The 11070-nt window shown below is 35.0% G+C and overlaps 1 protein-coding gene across 5 annotated transcripts in view; it reads left to right on the forward strand.

Annotated features, from left to right (window-relative positions):
* Nucleotides 1-9333, forward strand: part of Prkacb (protein kinase cAMP-activated catalytic subunit beta) — a 114593-nt gene extending 105260 nt beyond the window's left edge. For 3 of the 5 annotated variants that reach the window (XM_070007444.1, XM_070007442.1, XM_070007443.1), the window contains exons 9-10: nt 966-1130; nt 5614-9333. In XM_070007444.1, the coding sequence (XP_069863545.1) occupies nt 966-1130; nt 5614-5739 (291 nt within the window). In that variant the 3' untranslated portion in view covers nt 5740-9333. The remainder of the gene's footprint in view (nt 1-965; nt 1131-5613) is intronic. The other 2 variants (XM_070007445.1, XM_070007446.1) reach the window with 1 other exon arrangement.
* The last annotated feature ends 1737 nt before the right edge of the window (nt 9334-11070 follow it).

The raw sequence follows: 11070 nt of genomic DNA on the forward strand, positions 1-11070 counted from the left end.
GCCATCACAAACTACCACCACTTCCTATTTGAGAATCACTGTTCTGAAAATAAAAAAGACATATCCACCCACACATACATATTCATCATTCAGCCTAACTTGAGTTCATCATTTTATTTGCAATTTGAAATAAAGAATTATATATTATATATTTAAGAACTATATATATAAGAATGATGTATGTATATATTCATATAGAATTATATGTATACATGTACATATACACATACATTATATTATGTATATTATATACAAATGTGTGCAATATATACCATAATGGTATATTATGTATATTATATAATTATGTATACTATATATTATATATTATATGCATATAACTCTTTGGGCTTGAACTCAGAGCACTGTCTTTGAGCTTTTTTTTGCTCTAGGCTACTACTCTTCCACTTGAGCCACATCTCTACTTTCCGATTTTTGGTAGTTTATTGGAATAAGAATCTCACAGACTTTCCTGTTAAGGCTGGCTTTGATCTGTGATCCTCAGATCTTAGTCTCCTGAGTAGCTAGGATTACAGGTGTGAACCACCAGCACAAGGCAATGAGTATATTTCTTTTTGGCCATCACCCCTTTGCTTTCTACCCCGTTTTTCCCTCCCATCCTCATCTACAAGATGTATAGTTCAAGTTGTATAATGTTACTGAACCAGGGGATCTCCTTTGAAGATGGATACATCTAGCCCTTGGGAAAGTTCTTTACATGTACATTTAGATTTAGTTTTTAGGGATGGGTCTGTTCTTAAGAGGAGTTCATGACTAAAACAAGGCCCTGGGATCAGTTTGAGTTTGTTTATTCATTCAAATAATTCTCATTCCTTAAGACTACAGTAGGCACTTTAATGCATAGAGAAGATCAGCACTAAGTATTTTGGCTTGATGAATGATCTTTTAACTTTAACAAATGTAGTGAGCCTTAGAGTGTGTGCTTCATGAATGCTGTATTTGCACAGGTCCGATTCCCATCCCACTTCAGTTCGGATCTCAAGGACCTTCTCAGGAACCTGCTCCAGGTAGATTTGACCAAGCGATTTGGAAATCTAAAGAATGGTGTGAGTGATATAAAGACTCACAAGTGGTTTGCCACAACAGATTGGATTGCTATTTACCAGAGAAAGGTGAGTCTGTCCTTTTTATTTTAACTTAAAAGCTTTTTAAAAGTTGGGATTGAAATTGTATGTACTAAAGATAGACAGCACATGGTTTAAATTATTTTATCTCTTTGCAAGATTCGAAGTACCTTACAACCCACAACAACAACAAAATAATAATAATAATTTTCTCTCAGGTAAAGGAGAAGGCCTGTGTTCTTGACCATTAATTTGAAAAGTTCCCATTAAATTTTTCTTAACCATGCCCCATACCACTCATAGTATCAGAAGGGTTTGCATTTTAAAATTGATGTAAAGCCACATTACAAAAAAAATACATAAACAAATACAGTCTCTGACCCAGAATCAGCACCCACCAATTAAATCCAGCTACAACTTTTAATTACTTTAATTTGACTTCTGGAGACATTTTTTAGCCTTTATTTTGACCACTCTGTGGGCATTTATCAGGGTTCTAATTGGTTTTTTCTTAGAGCCTTTGACTACATAGTTTTTATTATCTTTAGTTCTACAAAGGAATTGCCATTTAACAAGGCAGGTTTTTTTTTTAATCTAGTGTATCCCAAAGACTACTTTTTCCCACATCATGCCTAGTAGAATTTTTTTCTTTTGCTTTCAGTGAATGAGTTTTCAAGTTTGTGTATCTGCTGAGTTCTCATTAATCCTTTCAGAATTAACTTAAATAGCATCTCTACTGGAATATTTTCTTGGAGGCATATTCTTTCTTCATATTCTAGATACTACCATTTTAAGATACTTCACTGAGAAGAGGAAGTGTTTTTTAAATTCTCTTTAGGTAATTATACAAAAGGGATTCAATTCAACATGTCAGTTTATGAGTACAATACATCTTGATCAATGTCATTTATTTCATCAGGGAACAATGTTTCATTGGAACATTTTTATATTTCTATCATCTTGGCAAGAGCCACCATGTTCGCTAAGTTAGTTGCACATTTATTTGTCTTTGTTCAGATACAACTTTTCCTTTATCCGTTTGTAGTAGAAATGGAAAATGTAATGCTTTGTGAGAAGTCAAACCTAATTATCTGAAACTATTACATTTTATCTTTTAGTAATTATTTACTTTGTATTTCTTCAAATATCTGGGAAATGCCTGTCTTTGCTAGGTAGTCAGAATTGTGCTGAGAATGCTACGATGAACGAAAGCTGGCTTCCTTCTTCCCCACATGAAGCTGCTAGTTTCAGAGATGGGGAAATCAATCAGATGGTCGTCTAAATTCCCTGTAAAGGGAATACAGATGAAGTAACTTTGCACTTGAGATTTTTAGATTTTCTTTGTCTGCTTTCTTGATACAAGGATTCTTACATGTTAGAAATTCATGCAGCTTGAAAGCTTGAATGTAAATATAAAATAAGTAGCATTATTACACCATCATAATAAAACAAGGAGAACCCCTCACTGAACAGTAGCGAATTTAAGAGAGACTACCTTCTTTCTTATTGACCAAGCCAGCACTATCAAAGCTGTAGTAAGTAGTATGCTAAGTATAGTTATCTCAACCTGTTAATAAACTGAGAAACAGGAAAACATTTTGTTGTGCTGATTACCTTTATCTTACCTTTTGCTTCATAAATGCCAAGGTAAAAATAACTTGTATGAAGTATTTTTATATTGAATGTATTTAAATTATTTTTCTATTTTTTAAATAAAATCTAAACTCCTAATGTTTTAGAGATTTTGTAATACTTCATAATGCTATATAGCCATAAGGGTGAATTTTCCTTCAAGGAAAACATGTAGTTTGTTTTTTTTTGTTTTTTTGTTTGTTTGTTTTGGTGATGGGACTTGAACTCTGGGCCTGAATGCTGTCCCTCAGCTCTTCAGCTCAGGGCTACCTCTCTACCACTTGAGTCACTGCGCCACTTCCAAAAACATGTAATTTTTATTAGTAAAATTAATTTATATTTTGGAAAGCCTATAAAAGCAAAGAAACAAAAGAGTTTTTAAAATGTAGGATACAGAAAATATAACAAGACTAAACAACATGAAGGAAGGATCCAGAAATTATTAAGTTCAAAAGTTCATAAGGCATTCCATGTGTTTATATTTTTTCTAAATGTTAAGACCTTAGGGTAACATCTCATTCTAGACAGTTGCACAGTCCCATGAACTAGGGGTTACCATTTTCTCCATTGTACTGATAAGGAAATCAGCTCAGATAGGTTAATTTTGACATAAATGGACAACTACCATATAACAGTTGACCTAGGGACAAACAATACCAAGATCATATTGCCTTTCAAAGTCCTCCTAACATTATTATTCAAATGAATCTGCAAACCACCGACCAACTCATTGTTTCCTACATTTTATTTATCATCTATTAAACGTTGATGCTTTGAGTATTTATGAAGGAGGAAGGCTGTCAAAAGACAGCAAAGAGAGTACATTAATTTGGGGATGTGTTCTAAGTCTCAGATCAACAAACCATTGTAGTGTGATCTCAAACCATTTAAGCTTTATAAGGTCAGTTTTATCCTTAAAGTTTAGATCAAAATAGAGAGTGCCAAAGGAAGAATACTTTGTTCAGAAAGATTAGATAAATTGGTTCTGGCTCAATTTTCGTTTCTGGTTGTGTTTCATATACTGAGCTAATTTATTAAGTATATTAACTTTTGAGTCATTATTGTTCTACCATCCAGATAGGACCTTTACTATATTAGGCATTAGGTATACATCTTTTCATTCATTATCCTCTGCTTTCCATCACCACATTAATCACTGAAAACCTTGTTACTCTCCTCCACACTCCTTTCCTTCCTGTTTCAGGCCCATATAGCACAATTTCTACTTCCTGTGATGTTCCATTCAGGTGACTTACTGCCATGTCACCTAATCATATTAAAAGAATTTACTCTACCCTAGGTATATCAGGTTTGAGCTTTTTCAAAAACTATCTTGTATTTTTTTTTCAGTGATCATTAGCAATTATCCCTCAGAACTTAGTAAATAATTCTTATTTGGTCTCTTACTGATACTAAATTGTTACATACTTTGATCTGTTTCTAGACTTTATTTTGAGTACTTTTAGTTGGTTGTTTTATATTATGGCATTTTATGTAATTTTTAATGTGCCTTAATATTATATGAGTTAGTTCTTTTCTTTGTCTTTTCCCTGCATTATGCCCATTACTGTACAGGCAATTTCATAAATATAAGTATTAATAGATATTAAATATTTATAAATGTAAATAATAGTACATTATTGTTTCTAGAAAATCATCCTTACCCCATGTAATTTTTCCTTTTTTAGAATATTAGACTTGCCAATGATTTATATTGCTTAGGGGAATTTTAATCAGGGTTATAGTTAAGTTGAACATTAGGAAAAAGCCTGAGTCTTGAGAATTTACCATAATGAGCATATTATGCTTCTGCATTTTCTTGAATGTTTTCTGACATTCAGTAAAGTTTTATATTACCCTCTCTCATACAGTTGCAACTTTAAAAATTATTTTATTTCTTGGTAGGTTAACAGTTTACTACCTAGAATAAGCAGAACCTCCTGGGAAATATATATAAATTCTAAATGAGCAGTAGCAGTTCAGTTGTACCCATTTTAAGAATAGTTTTGAATGTAGGCATTTTATTCAATTAACTTTATGTAAAAAACGAGCTATAGCATAGCTTGAGGGGAGGGCCTGAAGGGGGGAAGTAAGGGAGAATGAAGGAATGGCTAGCCATTTAACCAAGAAGCATTGTACTCATAATCTGACAGGGAATTGTTACACCTTTGTACTGCAGTAACAACAGCAGCATAATAATAATTAATAAAGAAAATTAATAATTAATAAAGAATAAAGCCAGGTGGCAGTGACACATTCCTCTAATGCTAGCTACTCAATAAGCTGAGATCTGATCTGAGAGTTGAAGTTCAAAGCCAACCCAGGCGGTAAAATCTGTGAGACCTTTATCTCCAGTTAACCACCAAAAAAAAAAAACAGAAATGAGGCTGTGGTTCAAATGGAAGAACTCCAGTCTTGAATTAAAAAGCTAAAGGACAGGGACTGGGAAGGTGGCTCAGTGCTAGAGTGCTTGCCTTGCATGTATGAGGCCCTGGGTTCAATTCCTCAATGCCACATAAGCAGAAAAAGCCCGAAGTGGCACTGTGGCTCAAGTGGTAGAGTGCTAGCCTTGAGCTGAAGAGCTGAGGGACAGCACCCAGGGCCTGAGTTCAAACCCCAGTACTGGCACAAGATAGATGATGGATAGATGGATGAATGGAATGAACTAGATCTGTAAACATTAATTATCCTAGAAATTTCTAAAATATTTCATTGACTTGCTGCAGTTCCTGAATGAAAATATTAGATTATTTGCAAATCTACTGTGTATTTCTTCTTCTAGTAGTATCATACCTACGGATTTCATGGCACTTAAAGATGCCACCATGTAGTCACAGTGGGCATTTCTCTTTCTTAGTATTTGGAAGCAAGCTTGACTTGCTCTCTGTGTCAATTACAGGTTGAAGCTCCATTCATACCAAAGTTCAGAGGCTCTGGAGATACCAGCAACTTTGACGACTATGAAGAAGAAGATATTCGTGTCTCTATTACAGAAAAATGTGCAAAAGAATTTTGTGAATTTTAGAGGAACAAGACGCCATCAGAGCTCACAGTCAGCCTTTGCACTCTGTTGAGGTATCAGGTGGAGCTGCGAGCGTCCTTGTTGAAGCAGTTACCTAGTTCCTTCATTCCAGCAACCGAGTGAGGTCTTTATGCCATCATCCGTGTGCACTCTGCATCCACCTGTGTAACCAGGCACCTCTCCGTGAGCATTGCCTGTGCCACCACACAGGCAGACCACTTTCCTATTTTTTCAGTTGTCTTTCTCCCCACTCCTCCATCATTTCTTTCTCCTCATTTCTTTCTCTGAACAGTGCTGCATTTTATTTTGTTGTGTTTTAGATGAGCAGTGTTACGGCTCTGTGATATTTGAAAGGAAGGATAAATGCTTTCAGTAGTTTGGGGGAATATTTGTGTTATCCAATGGCTTGAAGATAAACCTAATAATTATTTTTCACTGAGTCGCTCAGACTCAGTTTTGCCAAAACTCTTAAATAATTTTCAAAGATAGAATGTTTTATCACCAAGGAAATTTACTCAACTTAAGACAATAACTTGCTTTGGAATTCTCTATCTGACCAAGTTAAAATTGCTATTCCCAGAAATGTAGAATTCTCTAGACCCAAAGGCTTGGCTTCTTAACTCCTCATCCCTTTGAGTAATTGCAGGACCATATAGCAAAGTCTCACTGGTTGGGAACAATGAGTGGTGTGGATCCCCACCTAGCCTGTCTCCCTTGCTAGCAGCATGTTTGTGGGTAGGAGAGAGGTACAGTGAAGGTTTCTGAACCTTAACTTTCTCATGGGGTTTTAGCCAGTATTTTCATAGAACATGATGGATAAGAGTGATAGATTTTAAAGTTTCTCAAATAGTACTCATTGTAAATTTTTTAAAGGAAAAGAAGCAAACTACAAGAAACATTGGTTTGATAAATACTTTGCTAAGTCAAACAAATGACTTGTTCTTGCAATCAATATAGAGGTACTCTTATTTAAGTGAGGTTTATTTTGTTTGTGTTGTTTTGTAACAGTTATAAACAAAGGAAGTTGCTATCTGCTTGTTATTCTGGTGTATTATATTTATAAGCCTAAATCAGGAGCACTGTTGCAACTTCTTCTTTTATCCCCCTGCCTCAGCAGTGAGGACAGGGGAGAAGGTTTATAAAACTGCCACATTTGTATTTTAATTTTGAGGTGTGATATTTTTAGGTATGTCCTAATTTCTAATCTCTTTTCTCTAGGTAAACAGAATGTATGATCATGCAGATACAATTTTAGTATTTGAGTTTACTTTTTTATACATTTTTGCCAACTGATTTAACAATGTTGCTGTCATGCGGAAATTTCAAGCACTTTTGCACATTTAGTTCAGTGTTTGTTGGGACTCCATGCTTAACTAAATTTTTTTTACTATTTTTTTCTTGGCTTTTAATTTTTCCCAGCTGATTTTATCTCTGTGTCTCAGTGACCTATCTTTTAGCAACACACCAAAATACTTTTAAATAAGCTGCATTCATTTTTTGATCAATTTACATACAAACAAGATGAATTGTTTCTGGTCAAATCGACCCTATTGTATATAATCATTCTATTTGCTTCCTTATTGGTGCAGGTAGGTCGCTGGCACTGTCTGTTCATCTGTACCACCCTTTATAACACCTTGAAATCATTGTCTATTCTTTCCTCCAGTCTGTATGTCTTTTGGTTGTCAAATGTTTCTGCATGGTAATGTCATATAAAGGCTAATAGTGATTTCAGTTGGTCCTCCTATATTTAAAATGTGCAAGAAAAATTTGAAATACTCCGCTATAGCAAGTTTCATGTAACAAAGACATGTCATCATGTTAATAAATTTAAAATAACATTTGTATAAAGAAACTTAATATTTTGTATTTCATTTCAACCCAAGAATGTGCTGATCCTTGTATGCTCTATGTATGCTACAAATTCTATGGTAGCTTTATTGTATATTACTATAAGATTATTTCAATAAATCATGGGGATGACAATTTGATTATTACAATTCAGTTTTCGGGAATTGAAAAGGTTTCTATGAATTCTAAAATTATTTTTTTCTATGAAATTACTAATGCCCAACTATCAAAACTACCCAGGTAGATCACCTTTAGGCATACCTTGGTTTTGAAGGCTATTCAGCCATTCCATTTTACTCTCTATTTTAAGAACATCAGCAAGCTGTCATCTATGTCAAAGGAATCTATTTCTGACTAATCAAGTACACTAAATTAGATTGTAGAAGCATATCAAATTCTCATTTTCAGCCACAGTGTAGCCAAGAACAAGATAAAAACTTGCATAAGAAATTAGTGGCAAAAAAAAACACACACAACAGTATTTAACCTCAAATTTAAATAAAGGAAACAGAATAAATTAGTTTTGGCACAGCAAATATTTAAGAGATGGTATTGTATGGGGAAAAGCCCTAGACTGACAGTCAAGTCTGCATAATTCAAGAGTTGGATTAGATATTGCCAGGGTCTTTTCTAACTTCGACATGTTATGAAAAGATTCTGTTTTTATCTCCTATTTAGAAGGACTATCCTGCTTAAAAGACCTCAGTAAGGTAGTAAATTGGGGAAAATCTTATCTCTGGTAGTGTTCTTACAAATCCTTGATTACCATGAGAACCCTTGTCTGTCTTGATTCCTTACTCAGTCAGTTTCTAAATACACAGTTGATATCAAACTGTCAACCTACCAAAAATGATACTGTGGCTTATGGGTATAACCGTCTTCTTGGTATGTTCTTGTGCTGACTGCCCACTGGCCTGAAAATACTTGTTTTAAACCTGAAAATAAATCATTTTTCTTTCCCACTGATTTACTTTTTTTCTGCTTGTTGTAAGAATCAAATGATGTATGTGAAAGCACCTTGTAAACTGTAAGCTGTTAATGTAAAATTATAAAGGTGTGTGCTATTTCATTAATCACTTTGTTTAGAATGAGTTTCCTATGCACTACTATAGCTAGGAAATGCTGAAAACAACTGTGTTTTTTAATTAAATAACTGCAAAATTAAAGTATCTTCAAAGGATAAAACAATGGAGTCTTGAGTTCTATTTGATGCTCTTATGTCCAGATTTAAACAATGAATGTTTATAAATTGTATGTATTTGGGTTGGTACATTAGTCAGAGAAGCAGTGTAACATTGCAGTATAATATTGCCCAATCTACTCAACCTATATCTTCACTGAGAAACTGCTAGGAGCATTCATTGGCTTCTAAAAGGAATTTGTCCAGCCTCATTTTTTATATTAGTTTAAAGTATTCCTACCACATAGGTGCATGTATTTATGAGACTGATGCCTCCCTCACGAGCCCTCACCCTTCTGCTGTAACAACTGTTCATCTGTGCTGTTTTCCTTCAGGAGCACCTCTGAACTGCCCAGTACCTCTTTTCATTATGGTCAGGTTGATGGGTGTGTACTTCTATAGTCCTTTACATCAAGAAGTAATTATTTTTACATAATGATTGTAATAGCTTACCATTTTGTTTGATCGTTACTGTAAACATAAATATGGGTGCAGTTTTGTAAGGTGATGCTTACTCTTTGTATACCAGCACTTGCTTTATTCTAGCCTTATCGAACCTTAATATAAATTCCAATTTCTCATTGCCTTATAAAATCAATGACAAAAATATGAGCATGCCTTTACTCTATATTTATTATCATTTGAAATTCATTTAATAATGAGTTTTCCCTTGTGCACAAATATTGGATGTGAAGTTAAATACTTATTTACATTTTAGCCTTTCTACTGGTTTTATTTCCTCTGCTTATTCATTGGCCATTGTGCCCATTGTTAGAAGCTAAGTAGATTTTGTTACGAGTAAAATTCATATGTTGCGGGCCAGATGTGAGCCATGCTTGTAATCCCAACCATATGGGAGGCAAAGATTAGGAAGAGTGTAGTTCAAGGCCAGCCTGGGCAAAAAATAAATGAATAAAAGTGAAACCTCATGTCAACAACAGAAAAAAAAAAAAAAAAAAAGTTAGGCCTCGTGGTTCATGCCTGTCATCTCAGCTTTGTAAGAGGCATATCTAGAAGAATCACAGTCCAGGTCAGCTGGACAAAACATAGCACATCGCTGGAAATAGCAAAACCAAATGTGCAGAGAGTGTGGCTCAAGTGTCAGAGGCCTAGCAAGCTAGGGGCCCTGACTGCCAACCCTAGTACTGCAATTTTTTTAAAAGTCATATTGACATAGTATTCCCCAGTGCCTCTGAATTTAATGGTAATTGGAGGAAAAGCTTTAGGGAGGTAAGTAAGTTAAAAGTGTGGATGATGTCAAATTCCAATATGACTAGTGTTTTTATTGGGATATAAGAAGACCATCTGATGTCATGGGGAAGATGGCCCTCAGTAAGCCAAGAAAAAAGCTGTCAGAAGAAACCAGCTATGCAAAGATCCTGAGCTGTCCAGCCTCAGAACTGTGAGAGAAAAAAGAGAGAGAGATTGCTTCTAAAGCCATATTGTTTGTTGTGCTTTGTGTTTAATTTGTTGTTATGCCCTGTGGATGTTTTGTCTGTGTTTGGTTTTAGTAAACTAACACCCATAGGACTATGCATTCCTACAGTGAAAGGCTTATACTGATCTCCTTTAACATACTTTTCCTTTGGACAAAACTGAACAGACTCTGTGTGTGTGTGTGTGTGTGTGTGTGTGTGTGTGTGTGTGTGTGTGTGTGTGTGTGTGTGTGTGTGTGTGTCTTTGTGTGTGTGTGTGTGTCTTTATGTGTGTGTGTGTGTGTCTTTATGTGTGTGTGTGTGTGTGTGTGTGTGTGTGTGTGTGTGTGAGTGTGGTCAAAATATCTCAAATGTATCTGCTATCTTGTTTCCATTCTTTCATGCAATGGAAGCAGGAAGTGGTAGCTACTGACAGTGACAGTTGGAGAAATCATGAGTTACTCAAATTACTACTAACTACTGGAAAAACTTCCATCAAGCTGTCCTTTCAAACTAATACAAACCAAAAAGCAAGCACAGCATGGTTGTCTGTGCACCTGTTGGTTAATGTGATGCTAGCAGTGAACTGTCCAAAAGGTAGTGGGAATGGGAATAAACATCGACAGTTGTCTTCTGATTTTTCAGGGGTTAGTATGCTCACAGTAAACAGCTAAGGTATTAAGTTTTTATTACTGCCCTAAGTGGCTTAAACTACAATGAGTCATCTTACAGTATCACAGGTCTACCATTCAAAATGAGTTTCACTGGGTAAAAATGAGTCTTATCTGGAGTCTCTAAAGGAGACTTTTCCATCTTCAAGGGATCAACTTCTCTTCTTCACCTATAACGCCATGTCACCATTTTCAAAGCCAACAACATTGGGCTAAG

This window comes from Dipodomys merriami, unplaced genomic scaffold (assembly GCF_024711535.1).
Source record: "Dipodomys merriami isolate MVZ:Mamm:240054 unplaced genomic scaffold, mDipMer1.0.p SCAF_7, whole genome shotgun sequence".
In the NCBI taxonomy this organism is placed as follows: domain Eukaryota; kingdom Metazoa; phylum Chordata; class Mammalia; order Rodentia; family Heteromyidae; genus Dipodomys; species Dipodomys merriami.